The sequence below is a fragment of the Melanerpes formicivorus genome, unplaced genomic scaffold (assembly GCF_026170545.1).
Source record: "Melanerpes formicivorus ecotype bairdi unplaced genomic scaffold, bMelFor1.0.p_v2 SCAF_13, whole genome shotgun sequence".
Lineage (NCBI taxonomy): Eukaryota > Metazoa > Chordata > Aves > Piciformes > Picidae > Melanerpes > Melanerpes formicivorus.
Window position 1 is genome coordinate 555,310 of NW_027142365.1, and position 24,260 is coordinate 579,569.

Consider the following 24,260-nt stretch of genomic DNA (forward strand, 5'->3'; position numbering starts at 1 on the left):
GGTGCAATGATGTTAAATGATGGCAACTGACAGCAGCCTTCTGGTTTGGCCATCTCAATAGCTCAGCTTCGTGCAGGCTCCCACAAGCCCCTGCCAAGCTCCTGCATCTTTACCTACCTCATTGTGCTGCTCCTGGCTCCCAAAGGTGCACTTCCAGAAGTAGTTGCTCTTCACTTGCTCTCTGGTGAGCTGGGGAAGGGCTTGGAGCATAGTGTCTCCCACCAGCAAGGTCTCTGAAGCAGCCTGCTTGCCAGAAAGCTGAGACTTCTCCTTGCAAGAGGGGCTTTAAGTGCATGCTGCTGTATGCCCCTCAGGCCCTGAGCAGCCCAGCTCAGCCCTGCTCTGCTCTGCCGCTCACAGCCTGCAACTGCCTCTCATGTTCTAAACACAGTACTCCTGTGGGGGCTGTGAGTTCAACCAAGTGGCAGCTCCTGCTCCAAACAGATGCAATTCACCAACCTGGACTAGGATGTGGCAGGACTTCCCAGCTCATGTCCTGTCAAAGAGCCTGGGCAGATGATTCCCAAGAGACTCCATACATTAGGCTGTAGAGAAGCCTGTTCCACCATGGAACACACTCATGGGTGGAGGGGCAAAATGCTATCTCCTTGAAATGTTTGTCTTGGGCATGGGGACAACTCCTGGAGAGTAGTTAGCACTTGTGAGAAAAGAAGGGTGGCCAATAAAGTTGGAAGCTGGATGTGGGACCAAGTCCCATGTGAGGTGGCTCTCTCCACAGCCTTGCATGGGATCACTCCAACTGGGCACATAGCCCCTTGAAGCCTTCCTCCTGCACCCCAGCACGTGCCTCTGCTCCTGCAGTGCTCCTGCCTGCTTCCCCCAGCCTGTGATCTTCTCTAGACACATTTTGAGTGAGTGTCTGCTGACTTAATGCACTACCACACCTTTGAGGACTCATTCTTTGTGTCTTTCACAGACAGAGTGTGTCACACGGTATTTCCTCGTGGCTTTTGGTGAGATTTGAGTTGGCACAGGCTTGCAGGGCTTCAAACAAGTGGGGGATGAAGTGCTATGATCTGCAGGCAGCTCTGCTGAGTTGTTTGTGTTGCTTTGGTACATGGCATGGTCCAGCGTGTGAGGAACACAGAAACTGGGGGCAGGAAAAGAACAAGATTGCAAGATTGTGGCTTTGAAAGCATTGAAGCAAGTGTTCAGCTCCTATGGACTTCAGTGGGCTGCAGGGCCCTGCTCAATAGGGCTTCTGACTGGAGTAAATGCACTCACATTCAACTTGGCCAGAGACATAATGAGCTCTTTCTGTTTCAAAAAATACTTAGTGGCTCCTTAAAAATGGGCTTCCCACAAGGCTTTTCTGATCATCTGCAGTTGGTGCTCTCCATTTCTCCCACACAAGCTCAATACAATCTGTCCTAATCCTTTCCTTGAATTACAGAAGTGTTTTCACCTGGGAGAAAGCCCACTTTGCACAGGGGCCCCTCAGCAGGGCTTCACATCCCTCCTCAGCAGCAAGCTTCGCCCCCAGGGAGCAAACCCTCCTCTGGCTTCCAGGATCCATGGCCTCACCTCTTGGGAAGCCCAGAAGTGGGGCATCCTGGTTCTGGTTCCCACACCCCAGACACCAGTGTCACAGCCACACTGGACATCCAGGAGTATTTAAAAGAAGTTATATGGTGCTTTTCTTTGTACCCTTTATGTCTGGAGGCACAAGGGAAGCAGATAAAAGCTTTCAGAAGCAGTGGTGGTGACAGTCTCCCTGCTTGGCAGTGGCATGTCTTTTGTTATCTGGCTTTCAGGGGGTTGTTCAGGAAGTACTGAGCCCCTCCAGGCCTCACAGCAGACTTTTCTGGAGAATTTTCCAGTTGTCTGTCCAGACATAGTAATCATTTTGTGGAGCATTTAGGAAGTGAAATTCAGGCAGCCTGCTCTTTCTCTATGTCAAACTGAAAGGACGTGAGGAATAGAGGGAAAAAAGAGAAACTATTTTGCATAGAGAAATGGCAGCTAGCAACTCTGCTTAGGAGAACTGCAGAATAGAGAACAAACTAAAGAGCTGCTTTACAAAGAAATGCACTTTGTACCTGCCAGGACATCCAGATTGCTGCACAGGCAATGGACAAAGCCAAGCTGTGGCTCTGGCTTTAACACTGTATGGATTTGTCATCAATGAAGAGCAGTGGCCAAAGGCCAGAAGAGGCTGACTCTGGAAGGGTTTGGGACTCAGGGTGTTTGGAGGAAGCATTCTTTTCAGGCATTTGTATTTGCAAGAGGGTTTGGGGTGAGCCATGTCAGATGAAGGAAGGGAGCACTGAACACGTAAAGACTTTGTTTACTAAGTGATTTAGTGCTTGTGAAAGGTGACAGATGAGAGCCTTGGGGACTCAAGTCTCTTTTTTATCTATGAAAATGCCACCGAATAAAAAGTGACAAAGTTACCAAGCTCCTTCCACAGGCAGCCCCACTGGCTGCCTGAACCCTGACCTGGAGCTCTTGTCCCCGAGGGCAACGGGTTTGCTTTGCCACCCTGCCCATGCTGCCCTGGGGCTTCCCGCTGCAACAGGTGATGAGGACGACACACAGAGGGAGAGGTAAGGCAGAGCCCCAGCTCTGCTCCGGCAGAAGGGGTGGCGTTTGCTTGTCCTTCCCGTGTTCTGCTGGCAGGTTGCCCGGGTTTGACCTGGTTCAACAAGGTGAAGTGTCCACTGAGGAGGTAAAACAAAGAGATCGTCCACTGCAAGAGGTGTGGCCGGGTGAGTTAATGCCCTGTTTATTGTCTGTCTCCCAGCTGTAATGATCCTGCAGGTAATGAGCCATCCAGTGGTCCGAAACTCTTCAGACTTGTAAAGCCTGTGTGCATGCAGAGTGCTCTGCAGCTAAGTAAGCTGATGGAGCTCTGCCCCTATGGTCAAACACACAAAAAATGATGCTCTAAACGAGAAGGGCGATGGGAATCCAGGGCTGCAGTACGCCAAGGCACAAACAGCTAAAGGCTTCCTTTATGCACTTTTCACACGGGGCCACAACAGAGGCAAACCTGTTCAGCCTGAGGTGAGCTTCTCAGCAGCAAAGTCTGAATCGTGTCTGTTATCCTTAGTCCAGGGACAAAGGATGACACATCACCACTGATGAATTCAGGGATGTAAATGGCAGTCTGAGTCTACCTAAAACAAAGGCTGCTCTGTTCAAGGCAGGGTGCAATCACACCACCCTTTAAACAACCGATCATGCAAGTAGGAAACGAGGACAGGAGGTAGCAGTGCTGACAAAGATTTCATCATAGTCTAGTGGCGTATGAGAGGAATAGAGCCTCCAGGCTACAAAAGGTATATCTCAAGCAGAGGAAACCTGACTGCTGAAACAAGCTTCAGGTCCTGAGAAAGCCCTTGTGGGAAACTACATTGGCCGCCCAGGGAGGTCCGACCATAGACCTGAAGATAAAAGCATTGTCAGTAGCCTCAGAGCCCACAAAAGAGGAGAGGGGAGTGTGCCAGCACGCTCCATGTCAGACTGTGAGCAGTAAAAGGAGTTTCTTCATCCCCTGGAGGCTGAGCATGTGTAGTGTACAGGACCTGGATCTGGTGCAGTCCATATCTGTCTGTGCTCATCTAAAAGGAGTCTCAGGACATCTGCAAAGGCAAGCACCCTTGCTGGAGCCCTCCTCTGGAGCCTGGCTCGTGTGCTGCAGGCTGGCTTTTATCACTGAACCAGTGGCGGGCCGTGGATGACCAGCTCTGCTCTCAAAGACAAGGAGAGGGAGGGGCAAGAGGTTGGCTGTCCTGCCTCTGAGCACAGGATGTCAGCTGTACAGAGGTAAGCACCAAGGGAGCATAGTATGAAGGACAGGGAGCCATCTTGCAGGTGTTTGCACACCTGATCCTGTGGAAAGATCTCCAGCCCCAGTGAGGCCAGCGCCGGGCGTGCTCAGAGCGCAGGGCACAGGAGTTGCATAGCACCGTGAGAGGTGTGCCAGGGCAGCACAGCTTCTGCCAAACAGCAGCACCTTCAGCACAGAGCTGGACACAAAGGCACTGAGTAAGTCACCTCCTATCACAGAAACATCTAAGGCTTGAACTAACCTCCCTAGGCTTTGCATCTCATTGCTTCACGTGGGGCTAGTGTGTCTCAGGTTAATTGTGTGGACCTCTGGTAATTGGCCCAAATACAGCACAAAGAGATTTTCATGCTAAGCCAACATCAATACTGTGCATCAAAGGCTGCCCTGAATTCTCCCCCCTCGGTTGCTCAGTTGCCTTTGATCTATAAAATTAAAAGAATAAGGGATTTTGTTGTTATTTTTATTCCTTGTCCCCCACCCCAAGACTGAGGTTACTGAAAATACCAACAGAGAAAAGGTGGTAAAGAGAAAGAGGGGTGATGGAGAGAAGCAAACAAAGGCTTAGAAACAAAAAAGAATTGCTGGTGGGAGAAAGAGAGATGCTGTAGAGATAGGACATGACAGTAAATGGGGTGGTGGAGGAAACCCAGCATGGTATTGTGAATGAGGAGCACCAGGTCTGGTCTTCTCAAGCCATCTGACCTCACTGTGGTCTACTTCAGAAGCCCCCAGGAAGGCACTGTGAGTTGCAACACATGTGGAATAAAGCTTTGTGCTTCTGAATCTCACTGGAAATAAAAATGATCTGGGAAATAGGTGTTCCTATGGGACCCTGGTTCTACTGATATAAAAAGCAAAGGGTGCCCATGCCACCCCTTGCTGCTGGCTGTGGAGAAGGGAAGTTGCTGCTCCACCCACAGCAAGCTTGAGGGAGTAAACCAAGCCCCTCCTGGGCAAAAGAGGGAAGGACACCAGAAAAGCCAAAGAAAGGAATGTGGAGAGAGAGATGGGAAACAGAAAGGAGAGGACACTTGGAATTTAGGGAATTTGAGGATTCAAAGTCTTTGTTCTAAGACTGCACTGGGGACTCAATTCTCCTAGGAGTCCCAAGTACTTCCTCTTGGCAGCTCCACAAAAAGAAGCACTTGCCTTAGCAGTACTGAGGCCAAGCAGAGTTGAGCCCCAGGGTTATGAAAGTTTGGCTCTAGGAAGGGTTGTTCACAAGCTTCCCTTTCAGACTTGAGCTTCAGGCACATTAACTACAGAAGGACAGATTCCCAATGTGGAATCTGGATGAACTCAAAGCACAAATGAGGACACTCAGACCCTGATGCTTCAGTCTGGCCTCGCTCCTAGTTTACAGCCCCAGGAAAGCTGTTTCCAAGAAAATATCTTCCTTATCTTGTGCTATTAGCATCCCTCTTCCCATCAGTCTTGCATTCACCTCCACAGGGCACAGGTTTAGGGAATGAAGCCCAGCAAAGTCTTTGAGACAACACAAAAAGTATCAGGAGAGATGCATTCCTGGCCTTGCAAAATGAGGTTTGCTCTCATTTGATGCTTAGCTCATTTCTTAAAGGGGCAAAAATTAGCTCCTGATGAAATATTGCATTTCAAACCAGTTCCAAATACTTGCAGTTCACTGACCTTTCATTTCCAGCTTGGCCACCAAACGGGAGGACTTCATATCTGCACAGCTCTGATGCTGAATAATTTGTGCTCTTGGCTCTAAGAACTATTTTAAAAACCAAATAAACTAAACAAAAAACCACCACAAAGAAATGGAAACTCCAAAACGTGCAGAAGCAAGGAACCCAGATAAGAGAGAAGGAAGAAATTAATTCCTTAAGCTGTGTGATACAAATGTCACCAGAAATGTTTGCTGTGTTCCAATAAACCTCACCACACATTCTTCCCATTCTGTCACTAAATCAGCTACTGATCAGAAACACAGCAAACCACTGCTGATGGGAATCAAGAGGGGAAAAGGACCCCATGGGGTTTATTACCAATTGAAGCTATACAGTAAAAGGACCAATTTTTGTTTAAAATGTATTTATGTGGGCATCTGCTTTGAGAGAGCATCAGGCAGCATCACCAAGGTAAACAGATGACATCTGAAGCCCCCCTCTACAGCCCTGCCAGCAAACCAGCGAGTGTTTGACGTAATCAAGTTGTGCCTCCTGCTGCACTGACTTTTCACTGGAATTGTCAGGAAAATTACCTTGGCAAACAGGGATTTACCTCCCCACCTTTTGTTGCTATGTTTTTCCCAGTCTCATCAGTGTGCTCCTGCATTACAGGCTGATACCTGAGCCTTGCCTTTCTTGCCTGGTAGGGCTCTCACCAGCATGCCAGCTGGAGCAGCAGGCTCCTAGAGAAACCACTCTCAATTCCCCCGCAAAGCCAGATAATGGGATTCACTCTCCCTGCTTCCTGTTACAGTCTTCTGAGGACCAAATCCTTCCTCCACTTACAGCCCAGAAAGTCCCATCCAGCCAGTGATGCTGTGCTGCATTTACACTAATGTAACTGATGGCTAATTTTGGCCCTAAGTTGTTTGTACACTCGGGTATTAACTTAATGCAGGCCATTTTCTCAACCCTGTATCAATTTACTGCAAGGGAGAGCATCCTCCTTGGCTTCCTCTCTCACAGGTACCCAGGCAGGGCACGGGCAGGGAGAGGGTTTTCATCTTGCCCGTTATGGCTGTGGTGGTGGCACAACAAGGCTGACTTGCACGTGCATCCATCACTGTGCTGCAGGTTTCGTTTGGTGCAGAGTATTTTATCTGATGGTTCCTTCTGCACTGTTTGGCAATCAGTGGTTCGTGATGTGAGGTTCCCTTTGCTGCCGAGCTGCTTGCCTCCCGCCAGCGCTGGCTTCACGGTGATGGTACCAGAACAAAAACTCAGTGAACTCCAAATGCCTGTTGCAGAGAGGCCAACCTCCTCTTTATTCCCAGCCCATTATTTCCTTCAGCATCTGCTCAGCTGATTAGTTTTAATGAGCAGTTGCTCCACCAGCACATAAGGGAATTCACAGCTCGGTAGGTAGGGAAAGGAAAACAAGCAGTGGAAAATGGCTGCTTGCAGGTGGCTGTCTCCAGAACAGGCACTTTTGTATGCACATCAGATGTGTGACAGAAGGGAACATCCTGCTCGTACACTGCAGCCACTGAGAAACTCTCCTTACTGAGTAATGGTTCCCATTGCAAGAGGCTCTCTCAGAGCCAGACCCACAGCAGCTACTACAGATACATGAGGAAAAGAGAGGTTATGCCTTGGAGCTGCTGCACCTCCAGGTACATGCAAGTTGTGAGCAGTTACTCCCTAAAAACGCTGAGTCATGAGCAGAGGAGGAGGCCTCCATGCTTGGATTTTGAATTTTCAGTCTCCTGCTGTCCTGCATGTTTGTCCTGTGATTTTCACTGGGACCAGGTCTCCCACTCCTGTCCTGCACCAAGAACAGCTCTGTGCTGAGCAGGGAATCGTAGTATCATAGAATCATTCAGGGTTGGAAGGGACCACAAGGATCATCCAGTTCCAACCCCCCTGCCATGGGCAGGGACACCCCACACTAGATCAGCCTGGCCAGAGCCTCATCCAGCCTGGGCTTAAACACCTCCAGAGACAGGGCCCCAACCACCTCCCTGGACAACCCGTTCCAGGGCTTCACCACTCTCATGGGGAAGAACTTCCTCCTCACCTCCAGCTTCATTCCATTCCCCCTAGTCCTATCACTACCTGAGATCCTGAGCAGTCCCTCCCCAGCCTTCCTGTAGGTCCCCTTCAGATACTGGAAGGCCACAATGAGGTCACCTCGGAGCCTTCTCTTCAGACTGAACAGCCCCAACTCCTTCAGTCTGTCCTCACAGGAGAGGTGCTCCAGCCCTCTGATCATCCTCTTGGCCCTGCTCTGGACACGTTCCAGCACCTCCAGATCCCTCTTGTAATAGGGGCTCCAGAACTGGAGGCAGTACTCCAGGTGGGGTCTCCCCAGAGCTGAGCAGAGGGGGAGGATCACCTCCCTTGCCCTGCTGGCCACACTTCTCCTGATGCAGCCCAGGCTCTGGTTGGCTTTCTGGGCTGCAAGTGCACACTGAGAGCTCCTGGTGAGCTTCTCCTCCCCCAGCACCCCCAAGGCTCTCTCCTCAGGGCTGCTTTCCAGCCAGTCCCTGCCCAGCCTGGATTTGTGCCTGGGATTGCCCTGACCCAGCTGCAGGACCCTGCCCTTGGTCTTGTTGAACCTCATGAGGTTGGCTTGTGCCCACCTCTCCAGCCTGTCCAGGTCCTTCTGGATGGCCTCCCTTCCCTCCAGCCTGTCTGCTGCACCCCACAGCTTGATGTCATCAGCAAACTTGCTGAGGGTGCACTCAATGCCACTGTGCATGGCACCCACAAAGATGTTGAACAAGACAGGTCCCAGGACTGATCCCTGAGGGACTGCTTGTCCCTGGCCTCCACTGGAACATGGAGCCATTGACAGCCACTCTTTGGGTGCAGCCATCAAGCCAGTTCTGTATCCATCTAGTGGTCACCCATCAAACCCATGTGTCACCAGCCTGGAGACCAGGATGTGGTGTGGGACAGTGTCGAAGGCTTTGCTCAGGCCCAGGGAAATGACATCAGTTGCTGGCCCCTCGTCTATTAACATTGTCACCTGCTCATAGAAGGCCACCAGGTTGGTCAGGCAGGATTTGCCCTTGGTGAAGCCATGCTGACTGTTCCCAATCACCTCTTCACTCTTCACAGGGAGCACAATGAACAAACCAAAGAACAGTGGTTGGAGAACCAAGGCCACACAGCTGCTTGCTTCACCACCATCACCTTCTCAGCTCTCCTCCCTGTAGAGGTAAGCACAATCAAATGTTAAGATGCTTTTCCCTACTCTTAAGTCCTGTATCTCTCTAAGCTTTGTCTCCTCCTGAAGAGGAGGAGCAAATCAGCTAATTGTGCTGCTGCGCTGTGCAAGGGGCTGGGGCTGGCTGAGTGAGCCTGCCCACATCCTGCTGGGCAGCAGGACCACTTTTGGCATCTTCCCCTGCATCCATCCCAGGTGTTGTGAGAAACAAACCCTCCCTGCTTTCCCTTCTCTAGATTACTGAGAGTAATTTACAGCACCATGTCGTAGTTGTTAGGTGTTGTTGATAAAATAAAAGTGTTTGTTGCCCTGACCTGACTTAAAGCCATCCAGTGCACTCCTTGGTGAGGCTGTTGGAGGAATATGTTCACCAAGGGATACCTCTCACCACAGGTCTGCTGCTGCCAGAGAAAAGCTCTGCAGTATGTCTGGTGAGACTGCACTGTGCAGAGCACATATGGAGCCTATCTTTAGCCTTTAAAAGAGAAGAAACAGTGACTGTTGCTCATAGATACAGATTTGCCTCCTCTTGCTGTCTTGCACAGAAGGAGCCCTCAACGTAACCATGCTGAGCCACATTGTGCAGAGAAGCTCCTGTGGCCCACCAGCAGCCAGCAGTGCACTGACATTGCAGGACAGCTCAGAAGAGACATCTCCTGAGGTTGGCTGCGCAGAGCTTTAGCACTGAGGCATCATCACTCCTTCCCAGGTGCTGCTGCAGTGCACAGTGAGACAAGGCAGCACTGGATTGGGTCCCAGCTGCGCTCAGCACTTGGTGCTCTGTGGTAGGATGTGGTCAGGAGTTTTGATCACTCAGGAAATGCTGATCAGCTGAAACCAAAGTTTAGCTTGAAGAAACGGTGCTTTGGATAAGAAGTCAGAACGAGTAGACAGCAATCCAAGTGCCAGCTCTTCTACAAAGCACCTATCCCGGCCAGGGGACTGATTGCTGGCTCCCTTGGTGTCCTCTTTACTGCCAACATATGAAAGATTCCTTTTCTTCTGTGGAAAACAGACTAAAACTCATCATCTCCAAAAGTGTGGCAGACTGTGGAAGGCTTTTTCAGCACAGCTCCATTTGAGTTTAAGAAATTTAGTTTCTCTCCACTTCCCACAACTGTCAGATCATTTCATGCTAGTAAAGTGATACACTGAAGGCATGAACTGAATAAAAAAAGGAAGACCATTTTTAGTCTTGTTGATTAAATAACCACTTCTATTCTCTGTGTTAATTACGGATGCTCCAAAATTCAGAGGAAAAATGAAGTAGTTCAACAGGGGTGTAAAGCCAGTGAGCTGCTATGCACTGCCATCTGCCCCTGGTGCTTCAGCCATCGAAGGACGGCAGCTGGAGGCGCAGAAGGAGCTGGTTCTGCTGGCTGCTGCCTCTCCTCACCCCAGAGCCGAACCGGCATTCAGGGAGCTCTCCCACAGCGACCTCTCCTTATCCACAGATGGCAGCGAGCGCCTGGCGGCTGCGGGGCCTCCCGGGCAGGCTGCGCCGTGCTTTCCTGTTCCCGACAAAGGCGACCTGGGAACCAGGGCACGGCAGCGGATCTTCATCCTCTGTGCCACAGCCCTGGCGGCTCCCAGACAGCGCTTCTCTAGCAGAGAGAAGGAACACGTGCTGAGGCACCGGCTGTGTGCCCCAGGAAGATGCCCATCCCCGCACAGTTTAGTGAGGACTCTCAGCAGCCTGGGAAGAGTTGGCATTTCCTGGCTCCTGACTGGGCTCCACCATGGCCCCTGAGCAGCTCACACCCTGCACGTCCTGCTCCCCTCCCCACCATCCTGCGGCGGGGCTGCAAAGCACCCTCTGACAGATGCTGGGCTGGGGGGCAAGGCTTTCAAAGTAAAGGGATGTCTCACAAAGGAGAAAGCGAGATCTCCACCACACAAAGTCATTTCCCAACTGCAGAAACCTCCAACACCCAGAGCAACAAAGGGATGCTGCTTCGCTTTGTGGTACCTCTGAAATGAAACCCTGGGCCATTAAACTTTAATAGCACTAAAAAGGCTGGGGCACGAAACCCTTGATGCACATTCGTAATGGGCAAAGGGAGAAGCCTTTCAAGCTAGATTTATCTCTGCCTCCTCCGATAGCCGCCGAGAAGAGACAAGTGTGGGTTGCGAGGCTCCAGCATCCCTCCCTCTGCCCTCTAGTGCCAGACAGAAAAACCAGAGACAAAGAACGGCGACGGCAATTCTCCTCTCGCTGCACCAAGCAAGTAGGAGGGGAGGGAGCATGCTTTGAGACAGGTTAAGGGAAAGCATGCCAGGAAAACCAGTGGCAAGGAGGCCACTGCCAGGATGGTTTCTGATGCTGGGTGGGAGAAAACCAGACTGCTGCAAAGGGCACACTGGGGACAGGACACAGTGGTACTGCTCCTGCAGGTGAACGGGACCCAGGTCTACCACTAGTGATGGAGCCTGCCAAGAAAGGCAGGTGCTCACCACGTGCTACTGCAGGTCAGGACAGGTGTACCTCCATACCCACCCAAAGATGTGTCTGTGCCAGTCTCATGGCGTGCTTCAGCTTAAAACCCTAACAAAGCTTTGTGCCAAAATATTTACACCAAGGAAGCACCTGCTGTGTAGCACTTTGAACCTCATCTAATTCACACTTGTGCTTCATCTCCGTCTCTGAACACCACCTCATCAGGCTGAGTCAGACCTGCTACCCTGACTGCTCTCTTCCAAAAATGTGATGGGAACCATGGCTGAGCTGGGGGAGCACTCCCAGGGATGGTGTTTGCTTTTGTCTGCTTCCCTGCTTGATGTCTTTCTGCTCTCCAAAGGTGTGAGTGGAAAGCCACAGTGCTGTAATTTCAGCAGCTTCTGTCAAACAGGGAAGCTGTCACCTGTGTATTCAGGTGCCAGAAGCAGATGAGCACTCCAGGACATGCCGGGAACAAACATCAACAGAAGACATGAAAGAGATTAAGGACTGTCTCAGCCAGAACAACGAGGCTGACTGATGCAGCCCAAGGATGCTGCTGGAGGCCTGGTAAAAGTGTGAATCTATTCTAACCGGAAATCTATTGCCCCAAGGTGACTGATGCCAGGCAAGCCTAATCAGAACTAATGTGTCTGAGCAGGCCTGGCCACCAAATGGACAAGGGACCTGTGGGAGGAGAGTCTGCCCTTCCCAAACCACACAGCAGTGTCACACCAGCCTCATCTCCCAACAGGTTGCAGTTTTGAAGCCCTAACATCCTTCTGATGCTCAAGGCAGCACACATGATGTGGGTTCCAGAAGGATGCTACCCTGGCACCTGTGAATGCTTCCTCCTTACATTTCTTCCATATCTCACTATTTCTCTCCTGCTTCCCTCTTCCACTGCTTTGCCTTTCACCTAGGCCAGTGAAGTGAAATCCTGATCCATCCTGAGCAGTCCAGGGGCCTGGCTGCCACTAATGGCCCGTTTAGGGCTGCCATGGGAACCAACAACCTCCTGAAAACACTGTGCACCCCCAGGCTTTTCTCATCCTCTTCCTTTTCCTCCTCTGTGCACATTTTTCAGTCACAGAGGAAGCAATTAAGAGGAATAAGCAGATCCAAGCCTTCCCTCTTGTCTTTGTTGCTTGACAAAACAAGATCTTTAGGCCACATCCTCCCTTTGAAGAGCCAGCTTGTGACCAGCACTTTTGCTTAACTGCTCCACCTCACTTTGCTTTCAAAATGCTTATTCCTGGGTTTGATCTTTTTCTCCTGTGTATCCTCATCAGCATCTTTCAACCCTTCAGCACGAATTTCCCAAGTGCTACCCCCCAGGTCCTTGCCCTGCAGGATGACAAGCTGATCAGGGTCCGTTTGCAATTTCAGGTTCAAATTTCTGCTTCTCTTTGTTCAGTAACTTCCTCACATCCTCCTACAAGCAGGACTCCTGCCCACACAGAGCATAGGCAGTGCAAGGTGCTGGGGAAGCCCTCTAGGAAAGTCACTGCCATTTAGGGGTGCCTGTGCCAAAATCAGGGTCTACAAGGGTCTGCAACTGAAGTGATGCAGAAGATATAGCAGTGCAGCCTCAGCTAAGATGCAAGGAGTTGGCTATGCTGCTGCTGCAGGAGAAAGGTAACTGGACACCCCCACAGGTTAGCCAGGGGCTTGCTAAGGTCTTTCCACCCACATTGAAATGTGGATTTCAGAAGGATACTGATTTTCTCTTTTTACTTCTGCTCCCTGCTATTCTCAGGGACTTACAATCTCACACAGACCCTGTGGGATGAAACTATGAAACATGGGAACCACTGGCATCTGCTTCTGCCAGCTGGTACAGGACACTAGAGGGAAGTTGGTGATGCCTTCAAATAGCAGTCCCCACAATCCCTGCCTGAGCACAGAGCATGCTCATTGCTCCTCGCCCCAGCTTGTTGTGGGAAGCCCCAGCTTGCTCCTGTGGTACCAGGTTGTGAAAGCAGTCACAGTGCCACAGCACAACGCCAAGATGTGAACTCATCTGAACACAGCACACGAAAGGACACAGAGGCGCGGGGGGGAATGGAAGCTGCAGGAAAGGCATCTTCTACATGCAAGCTTTCAGCTCGTTTTGTTCTCTTTCACTTCTCAGGTTTAAGTTTGCAGGACCCACCCTACAGCTGCCACACGTAAACAAGCCACTCGTGGAAGTGGTGCCTCTCCAGATACAGCAACGATGCCGCCTGGCCCCAGCAGTTCTGCTGAGCGTCACCAGCTGCGCCGAGTTAAACCTGCTGGAGCTCATTGTACGGCTGCCAGTTTGGGATGAGACCAAACCTCTGCTTCCCAGGTGGGCACGCAGAATTGCTGCTTGCCACAGGTGCCCTAGTCCCTGAAATACCAGCAGTGGGACCTGATGATGGCTCCACAGCTCCTCTGTGTCCCCTGCCGCACAAACCCGTCTGACTCCCATCGCCTGCTCCTTGGTGACTCAGGGGCTTCCGAGGCGGCGCAGCAGCTGCCGCAGCGCTGCCAGCCACGCCGGGAGAGGGGCAGCCGAGAAGCGCCGAGGGCAGCCAGGGGCTGCCGACGCCAGCGGTTGTTTTCAGAGCGCCGCGGAGCTCGGGAAGCGGCAGGAAGAGCTCGGGAGGCGGCAGGAAGAGCTCGGGAGGCGGCAGGAACTGCCTCCCTCTTGTCGCTCTGACGCCATCGCCCCCCGCCCCCGCCCCCGCCCCTGCTGAGCTAGCGCAGCCCAGCCGGCTCCCAGGGCAGGGGGAGAACGCACAAAGGTGGTGTCTGTCCCTGTGCCTGCGAGCGGCAGAACACGTTCAGTCTGCGGCACCTGAAGTGCTGAGGGCATCTGCAAGACACCAACTCTCCTACCGTTCAGAGCTCTGGGACCCGCTCTAAACCAGCATCCTCCCAAACCCGCGACAGATCCCAGAGCTACAGCACTTAGAGAGGGCTCTCCTCTGCCTCAGCTGATAAACAACACACTGAATCCTGGATTTTCCCCTGACCTGTCAGTCTCTTTTCCTCTCTGCTAGACATTGCTAAGATCTCTGTGATCCCAGCTACCATCCATCTTTTCAGCTGCCTTCTGTCGTCGTAATTTTCCCACCTGACATCTCAACGTTCACACTTGTCTGAGATGTTTATGCTTCCCCTTGTGCCACTGCAGTTAAAGGGACTCTCAAGTGATGCTGTTATCCTCACCTGACACAGGGAAGCAGTGCAAACTCCCCATCCCCTGTGCCAGCAAGAGATGGTCAATATGCTCAGAACAGCATAGCCCAGCCCTTCACACCTTGGGGTCACACTTCTCCCTCCTGTCTTATTTTTCCTTCAGAGTCCATCCACTGATCCCCAGACCTTGGTCCTCCCCAGGCATCGTCTTGTGTGTCCTTCCAGCACAGAGCTCATTGCTGGGAAGGCTCAGCCCCTTCTGTTGCACATTTTCCTTCCTCCAGCTTAAAATTTTTGGCACCAACAAGGCCCTTACTGAGGTAGCACATCTCTGCTCTTCATCTGCCTAACCATCTGCTTGAGAGAGCGTGGGGCAGAGGGGGTTTCTGCAGAGATTTGTAGGCTGAAGGCCAGAAGGAGCCAGCATGATCCAGACCAACTGCATAATAAATGCCATAGACAAGCAGGCAGCAGCTCCCACAGCAAGTCCTTCATCGTGCAGTGTGCTGCCCGTGAGCAGAGAGGGAACAGCCTTCCTGCCTCCGTTTTCTGGCATTCATTAAAATAATTTCTGTACCATGAAAACACTGAATTCTACAGCATGAGGACAGCTACAGTTGGGAAGTCTTCCTGAGCAGGTTTGGGAAGACTGTAAAGCCTCAGAAGAGCAGCAGGCGCTCAGGGCCATGCATGCACAGATCTAGCATTTTAAGCTTTTGCAGTTTAAATGGCAAATGATTCCATCCCATCAAACATGCTGAAACATTCCAGTTCATGCTGCTGCCCCTCTCCTCAGGGAGAGCTACAGTAGCCAGGAACTGGTGCTGCAGCTGATCTGCTGCACAAAGCCAGGGCAGCGTAACTGAGCTTCCCCCTCCCAGCAGCCTGAGCGCTGTTGGAGAAGCCCTGACAACATCCATCGACTGCAGCAGGAACTTGGCCACTTTGCCACACAGCCTGCAGCACACAAGCCCTAGAGGCCCCATGACTGAAGCTACTCCAAAAGGCTCTCTGCAGCTACTAATCCTGGATAGCACAGATCTAGCTTTGCTTCCAGCCACCACAGAACTGTCACTCCAGCTCACCTAACCTGAAACAGGATCAGGTTTCAGGGGACTGAAGAACCTAAACCCCCTTAAGCTAGCTGGACGCCTGCCATGCTTTATCCCTAGGCAAGGGGTATACAGCAACACTGTGGTATTGTCCAGTCCTAGCTCTAGTCAGGGTCCTAGGGATCTCCATTTTAATCCTGCCTGCCAGCAACACAGCAGGACACAGGGAGAATGAAAGCCTCCCCATTGCACAGCCACAACCAGAAGACTCTTACTCAGTCCCAGCAATAAGCTCACTCTTACCAGCTCAAGCCAGATCTCTGAGCAAGGCCTCTCAAAAGTCCAATGGTAGTACAGATCACCAAACACAGCATCAGCCTTGAGAGGGATGCAAGCTGCCTCCCCTGTGCCAGACAACAGCAGAAGCTGACACCCAGCAGCAAGGGTCTAGCCTCAATTCCAGACCTGGGCTGTGGTCGGGGGCTGATTTAATCAGCCAGGCATCTCCCTCAGGAAAGGGCAAGAGAGACTGATAGATGCAAACTGACTAAAGATGTGCATGAAAGGATTTGTTTTCTTTCTACTTGCCAAAGCAATCTTTCAGTTAAAAAATGGAGGCCTTCTTTTCAAAGTCTCACTAAAGCTTCCTCAGTGCAAGCCAAGCCTCTACCACAAGCCAGGGTGATGCAGGATGGTCATTTGGACATGCAAAGAGACTGCAGACAACCCTGTGAAGTGCTTCCCAAGGGTCTTCCTGTATCATTAATGACAAAGGGGTTTGGGTCCCTCTGGGTAGAAGCTGACATCCTGCTGATAGTTGGCTTGGGCCTCCCACAAAGAACAGTGAGAAGCAACACACAGAGCTCCCCACTGCCAGAAGGCTGCTGCAGGCTGCTCTGCCATTCAGTCCAAGAAACATTTCTGTACCTGGACAATCTCTGCAATGTTGTAAAGAGCATCCCACAAACCTCTGCCCACAGAATTCCTGCGTAGCAAACCCCACACTGCCCACAGTCAAATACTAAATGATCAACATCAGTCCTCTTTAATACCACATTTTAGCGATTCTAAGGCTCAATACAACTGTCAGTAGCACAGCAATTGGCCAGTAGGGAGACTGCCTGGTTTTAGAGCATGGGCTTCATAAAAGCAGGGCAGTTGCAAGAGTTGATCTTGCAGCATCGTGATGGCTTTTTCTTTTGAAAGACACTCTCCTAAGAGCAGAGTTTTCTCTCCTGATCTGCAGGCTTAGGCTCTCGATTAGCACCAGGGAACAGGCAATGTGCAGTAACTGACCCCATGCGTGCTCATCTCGATCAAATATGAGCTGGTTCGAGTGAGCTCAGCCCTCCTCCGTACAGTCTTAAGCCAGCCCTGAGAGCAAGGCAGGGCAGACGCATCCAGGTGAGTTCCTTTGAACAGCGGGGCTGAGCCACATCCAAATGCCTAAGTTTAGATAGATTGAGTCATCAGATGCCCACTTACGACAAATTAGTGTAGAATGGCCATGCTGCATTTGTCAATGGCTTAATGCACCAGGAGTGTATTTAAGACGGGGCTCATTTCCTCGTCGGTGAAGAGCGCTTTGAGAAAGCAACTGCTCCATCTAGCGAAGCACTGCCGGATGCAGTCCAAAAGGCATCAGGAGCATGACCCTACCGTATGTGCTCGGCCAGCACTCTTACGGCTGAAGAGATACGGTCTTTGGTTCTTACATCATACAGTGAAATTAAGTGCCAGGACACCGAAGACATCACAAGTCATGTCGTCAAGCTCTCCCTTCTCTTCCTTGACCAGATCAAGTAGCAGCTGCAATACAGCCCAGCACTGCTGCTGTTTCTGTAAACTGGATTTTAAAGTGCCACCAGGGAGTGACCCTCTTGCCTTCATGTCAGGGAAAGACCTTGCTGGAGCCAGCTCTGCCTGGCATTCAAAGGCACAGACCCCTTTGTGCTGGTGGCAGGGCCAGCAGGGATGGGCTGGTGTGCAGCAGGTCAGCCGCTTGTGCCCCCTCCTCCAACACCAGCCATGCTGCTCTGCTGCTGGCACACAGGGGGGCACAATGCAGCCAAACCCTTCTTGCAGCCAGAGGAGCACAAGGCCTTATTCTTCAGGCTTGTCCTTTTCTTCAGCTTTTCCCTATCTGTCCTCTTGTTTGCATTAAAGAACTGCATCACTTGCATGTTCACAGATCAGGACATGCAGCTGTAGGTGTCCATACCAGCACCACTTGGGTGCCCTCCCATCTCATGGCAGCCTGACAAGACACTCAAGCTGCAGGTGAACAGTTCTCCAGGTTCCACTGCCTGCTCACCTCATCTCCACCAGACAATCTAATTTATGTACATCTGCAAGCTGAGTCCCAACCACTGCCTAGTAGTTTATAACTTAATTTCTGCACATTATATACCTGTTCCTTGCACGGTTGTGCTCTATGAGCAACCTAGCACTTGGCCATTTAGCTGCTTACAAGGCAATTCAAGCGTCACCTGCTTGAGAGCTTTTACTACACTGAGCTGTCTGACCTGGCAGCTGTGGCTAAGGGATGGGAAGAGATTGTAAGAAGCAGAGGAGACCAACAAACCTTTCCACACGTCACTGGAGACGCGTCGTGGTGCTCAGGCGTGGTGCTCCTGTCTCCGCGGCATCATCTGGCTGAGCCTGCTGTTCCTTCCCTGCTGCAAAGCACACTGCTTCCCTCCTCTGCACTCTGCTCTCTTCCCATTTACCAGAGAGGATCTTTCATTTATTTTTAAACCACAGAAATGGAATCAAGCCAGATGGCATTCAGATGTCTCTGGAAATGCTGCCAAACCAAAAGGTGGTTGCAGAGCACTCCCTTAGTGCTGCTGAATCACCAGGACTGGGACCCCCAGACGTGTCCCAGCTCAGGACGTGCTCCGAGAACATGGGAGGCACAGGGAGATCCCCACTGCACAAAAGCATCACATCACACTAGCAAGACTCTAGGACTGCTTGGTATTTATGTGGCTGTGACAGTGGCAGGTGCCATGTGCTGTCACAGGACACTGGCATCTTTTGGCAGTCCTTGGCCCTACCTACTCGGAGCCCTGCTTTATGTTACCTTTGTTCCTACAAGTGACTGTTAAAGTCACTTTGGAAGGAAATGAAGTCCATTTAAACCCATCTCAGCCAGTCAGTATAATTCCTGCTCTGGTGGCAGGGTTGGACTGGATGATCTCCAGAGGTCCCTCCCAACCCCTACCCTTCTGAGATGCCCCTTCTCTGAAGGTGTTCAAGGCCAGGCTGGATGAGGCCTTAAGCAAGCTGGACTGGTTGCAAGGCATCCCTGCCCCACAGCAGGGAGGCTGGAGTGAGATGATCTCCAAGGTCCCTTCAACCTGAGCCATTCTATGATAAAAGGTGCTCCTCTTTAGTGCCTTTGGGTTGTGGGATGAGATGCTGCAGGTTAGCACGTGAGATGGGGGTGACACAGTCACACCTTTTCCCATTTCTATATGCTCTGATTCTGTAGCAGAGTAGCTGGGTCCCATAGCCGTTGCCAGGTGACAGAGTGCACACCTGCACCACGGCTGGAAAAGGCCTTGAAGATCAAACCCAAGCATTGTCTCCAGGAACAAATGCAGCCGGTAACCAGGACAACTGTAAGGCTGCTCCCCCAGAATGACTTGGCATCAGGCACAGAGTCACCAAAACAGTTTTATTTCCAGTGTTTAAGTGGGTATGCACACAGGCATGATACAGGTTTGGATTCATTAGGTTTTCATGCAGAATTATATTCTCAATAAAAGAAACCAGCTCCATCCAGTATCCACTATCTACAGGCCTATGTTACAACATTTATATCAAATCTGGTATCTGAAGAAAAGATACACATGGAATATGTACATTTAAGTTACTTATTTTACAGAAAGGTTAAAAATTCAAGTCACATAAAACTCAAAATCTGTATTAAAATTGGAAATATAAAACTCCAAACATTTAACTGGAATGCCTAAGGAATGGAAGCTCTGTAGCCACCTGTGTTAACATCTGTAAAACGCCATGGAACTCGTGAAGGGTGAAACGCATCCGTTCGTTTGTGATCACTTGCTCTAATTAACAGTATGGCACCCTAACACACCAAATGAATCGATGATGAGGCACTTGTTAGTGACTAACACCAAAAGAACAAGTTGTCTTCATACTAATGCCAGGCCCCCTCTCGGCCCAGAGAGCCCTGGACACACCACGCAGCACGTTGCATCAGATGCTTTGTTCAACACTTGTATGCAGCCATCAAATATACTTCTTTCTCTTTCTTCTTAAAATATATATATATACTTTAAACTTTAGTGTTCTTCTGGCTGTGGTAATGCACTGTGAAGACGTTCCACAGAGCACATTGATGAAACCAGCCCAAATGAAGGCTGCATAACAACAACAGTACAGGAAAATATATATATATATATATATGTACACACACTCACACACACACAGAGTTACTGGAGGTGTAACAGTAGGGGACTGAATTGCTGCGGTGGACATAGCTTCCCCCTTTCAAAGGTACTGGTAGAATCGAGATCTAACCACTTGGGTCCCAGACAGTTTATGAGGGTGGGCATCAACTGCTGGGCTAAAATTGGTTTTGTTCATATTCTGGTAGTTTTCACCATTTACCTGGTCTGGTGGCTGAAATGGTCCTGAGGGTGGTGTTCTATTCATTAGAGTCAAGCTGCTGGAAGAACTGCCCTCATCTGCCTGCAGGTCTGCAGATGAAGGCAGCTCTGCCTTAGCTCCATCTGCTAGGGCAGCGTTCTCAAGCCTGGGCTTTCCAGGCTCCCCTCCGTCAAGGTCGGTCGCGCTGGTGCGCAGACGTTCCCGTGCCAGCCAGTCCGAGATAGAGAGGTCCTGCGCTGGGCACTTCGGCTTCAGCCGATTCACAGCTGAAAGCTCAGACTCCCTCTCTCTACTCTGACTCGGCTCTTGAGCTTTCCAAGCGTTCAGGACACTGATTTCAGCAAAGTCCCTCTGCCCCCCAAGCGTGTGCCTTCGCCTGATGTTCTTCCTCTTGGCGCTCTCCGCCGAGTTAGCCTTCTGGTTCCCGACTCCGAACATGTCATCCGCAGAGGACTTGAGCCGCAGCTTTAACCTGTCGGTGATTTTAAGTCTCCAGGTGGGCTCCTGTTTGTCGGCCTCGCTCCTGGCTGACGTAGCTAAACTGCTGGTCGACCTCCCTTTCTTCATGATGTCAAACATTTTGGTCACAGCAGGCAAGTCCTTCTCGCTCCTGGCATCGCCCGAGCCCTCGCTGTCCGTTTTGTGCCGCGCAGACTTCCTCCTGGAGAGCGTGTCGCACTCGATCAGTTTGTGTGAGCTGAACAGCCTGCGGCTCTCCAGCTTGGGTGTGGAACTGCCCTCAGTACAACTTACTTCACTTTCCTCAGAGTTCCTCCGACCACTCTTCACCACCTCTGGAGCCTTCCCCTTGGCCAGCCTGTCGGCAGCGGCACTGGTGGCAAAGACGGGGAAGTCGCTCTCGCTGTCGGTCTCCATCGGCCGCCCTTCGCTGACCAATTCGCTCCTCTCGTCATCAGCATCTTCTCCCTTGCTTTCTGTCACTGAGTGCACCTCAGGACTCAGCATGCTGGCATCTAATCCAGTGAGACACATGGTAGATGAAGTCGTTGAGTAATCTGAGGTGATGGAACTGACATCAGCTGCTAAAAACTCCAAGTGTTTAATTTCAGGGCTGGCTACTTTTTTGCATGAGTATCTGTGCTGGGAAGCCTGGGAGGAAGTGCTCAGCATAGTGCCAGAGTCAGACACTGTCTCCTCAACCTGGGAAGAAGATTGTGAAACAGGTGGTTTGGGGTTACTCTTCTGAGTGGCTGGCAGACAGCTGGGATTGGGCAATTTTGTGCATTTTTCATGGTAAGGCAATGATGGTTCCTCTGACAGGAGGCTTTCTTTCTTCAACGACTTCTTTTCATCCTTCACAACACTCACATCTTTTTTAGTGCTGTTGTCTTTTTCCTTCAGGACAAACATCCTCTGTTTTCTCCCTACATCCCTCTCTCTCTCATACTCCCCTTTCGCCGTATCCTCTTTGGCTGTGTCACCACGAGACTGCTCTGCAGGCTCCTTCTTGACAAAGACATTGTCCAGCTCGTCCTCTGAGCTGCTGGGCTGGGGCTTCTCCTTTGTTTTCTTCCGCTTGCGACTAGCTGCTGCAAAAATTGAGGACACGAGCAGTTCCTTGCTATACTGATCCTTCCCAGACCCCCAAGAACCCTGTTCAAAGAGAGGGAGAAGGCATGATTAGGAATCACGAAAGAAATACTTGTGAGCCTGAGTTTTGAAAGCCACATCCTGAGCATCTCAGCAGAAAGCCTGCCTTTGTTCAGGAAATGTTTCCTTGCTCTTTGTAGCCTGCGTGGCACTGCCCAAGCAGTCAATTTTCACCCCAAGGATTCCACTTGGTATCTGAATCCCTTCAACCTAACAAAGATGGGTTTGTAAATACAGCTATTGGGCTGTTGATTGACTAACAGAACAGGCAGCCTCTTCAAGACTGCTTTGCAACAGAAACTGCTTCACAGATGAGGACTCAGGAGTGTGGTCTAAGACCCTCCTTTCAGAATCTCACCTGTGTGAAAAAGCTCCTTTGTCCAACCATTTTACAACTATCTTTCACCTTTCAGGCTGAGTTTTGAAGTGGTACCAATTAATCACCTTCCTGAAACTCTAGTTTAGACACGAGTATAGACAAGTTACAAAATAAACTTCCTGGTTTTTGAAGGATCTATCTTTAGAATGGCACAAACCAGCAGAGGGACAGTCCTCAGAAAGCAGCTGGGCTGGCATCTCCACAATGACCCAGGTGGATGCATTCAGTCCTGTTCTCAGCTCCAGTGGGGATGCCCAGGACACACACCAGCAGAAAGCTGACCCCTGTGCTCACAGATGAGTGAGGGCAGCCACATGCTGCCACATCACTGACTGCTACAGACGCCCAGGGCCAGCGGCTACTGAACCACAGCCTGAGAGACTGAAAGAGCTGTCCAAAGGTCAGTCATTACTGAGGACTGAGCTCCTGCTCTTGTTCCAGCCTTGCTCTCCAAGGCTACTAAGGCTGCTCTCCCAAGCACAGCAATACTTCTTAAGGAGATTCTGAACAGCAGCTTTGAAGCCAAAGCTTTGGCTTCCTACAGGAGTTGTAGCTACTATTACTTCTGATGAAGTAAAGGCAACATCCTACTTATGCTTCTCCCAATGAAAACAGGGAAACACAATTACTATCTGGGAGTAAGCAGGATGCTAACAGTGAGAGGGAACAGACTGACTGTATTTCTCTCTACTCAGCGAGATGGAAAAAGGAGGTAAGGACTCCAGTTGCAAGAGCTGGAGCAAAGCTGTTTGCATGCAGCTGGCTGCTTTGGCAGATGCAGCTATCTGCAAGCAACCTCTCCAATGTAACACTAAAATTACTTGGTGATCCACACTTACTAAAAACATGCTCTGTGGTCCACCTGCATACAGGTGATACAAGCAAATATCTAACAGATTTCAGAAGCTTGCAGCTCCATTGTTTCCCCAAGTGATTTACCTTAGACTTTGCTGAGTCACTAGTGGCTGAATCTGTGGAGAAATCAGAAAGAAAAACAGCTCTGCTCAGTCCTGTGCATGTCTTTCCTCCTTGTTGCTACAGACAATGCTGGACTTATGGCCAAAGACAAGCACAGAACAAAACGTGAAGCAAATCAAAACCAGAACAGAGTGAATAGTCAGAGCTCACAAAGATGCAAGCTGCACCACAGAAAGCCACCGCCATGAAAGGATGCTGTGAATTGTAGGCAGAACCAGCTCAATGACAGGAATGGCAAAGGAGCCCTGTTCTTCTAAAGAAAGCAAACAGAAATGCTAAGGCTTAAGCTTTAGTCCATGTTTTAAGTACACAGCCCCTGCAAACCCGCAGCTGAGACCTGTTCAGGATGGTACTGGGTACTCTCCTGAGGCGCAGGAGACGCAAAGCAACATCGAATGGCTTAGCACTGTTGGTGCCCTAGGGACAAATTGTGGCTCGTGGAGTCCTTAGTCTTTTTGCAAGGGTTTTAAAGGAATTGACTGGTGTTTTGTGGGGAAATCCCAATCACCCATCCCTCTCCACCTCTGCCTACGTGCAGGTAAAGTTTGATTTTGGAAGGGGCTGGCTTCCAGCCGCTGCTCCAGCTTTGTCCCTTTCTACAACAAGCGCTCTCATGAAATGAAAAATGGACACCATACTTGCACTGTCTGGCAAAACCCAAGATCATACAGTTACAAAGAGGGTAGGAAGGGGCCAGCACAGGGACTGAAAAATAGGCACTTGGATGCTCCAAGCTTTAGGGACTTTCTCCCCAGGAAGAAAGAGCTGAGCCCCCTGCCACACCCCTTTTTGACACATGGCTAATGCTTTATGACTAGAAAGACTGGTAGACCATACCATGCTATTTCTCCTCAGGGTCTGCTTCAGAGATAACAAGAAACAGCAGAAAAACTTTTAAAAAGTAGCATTGATCTGTTTAAAATACTCTCAAATGAAAATTTACAGCACAGATCAACTGGTTTGTTCTCCATTTACAAGAACCGGGGGTTTCTGCAGACAAGGCAGCTACAGTGTGGGCAACAGTCCTCCTTCTTCCTACAGTTCCAGCTGTCCACCAGTGACATCACAGAATCCACTAATGACATCACCGTGTGATAGACTCCTCCCACTTCTCCTGTCACAACATCAGTACAAAGTGATCGTTTCAGTAAGTGCTGAACCACCCTTGGAAAACTGAAAAGGAAGCTGGAGACGCAGGGGTAACATTCGTGGGATACAACATGCTGGGTTAGTGCAGTAGTAGAGTGAAAGGAGGGGTAAAAAAGTCACCAAGAGAGAGCCTGCAATGCTTGTCCTTAGCCACAAAAGAGGATGGCA

The 24,260-nt window shown here is 50.5% G+C and overlaps 1 protein-coding gene across 3 annotated transcripts in view; it reads right to left on the bottom strand.

Annotated features, from left to right (window-relative positions):
• Positions 1-19,002: 19,002 nt before the first annotated feature.
• ARHGAP21 (Rho GTPase activating protein 21) overlaps positions 19,003-24,260 on the bottom strand; it is a 92,700-nt gene continuing 87,442 nt past the window's right edge. For all 3 annotated transcript variants that reach the window (XM_068145746.1, XM_068145748.1, XM_068145747.1), the window contains 2 exons: positions 22,905-22,936; positions 19,003-21,589 (listed from right to left, as the gene is read on the bottom strand). In XM_068145746.1, the coding sequence (XP_068001847.1) occupies positions 19,856-21,589; positions 22,905-22,936 (1,766 nt within the window). In that variant the 3' untranslated portion in view covers positions 19,003-19,855. The remainder of the gene's footprint in view (positions 21,590-22,904; positions 22,937-24,260) is intronic.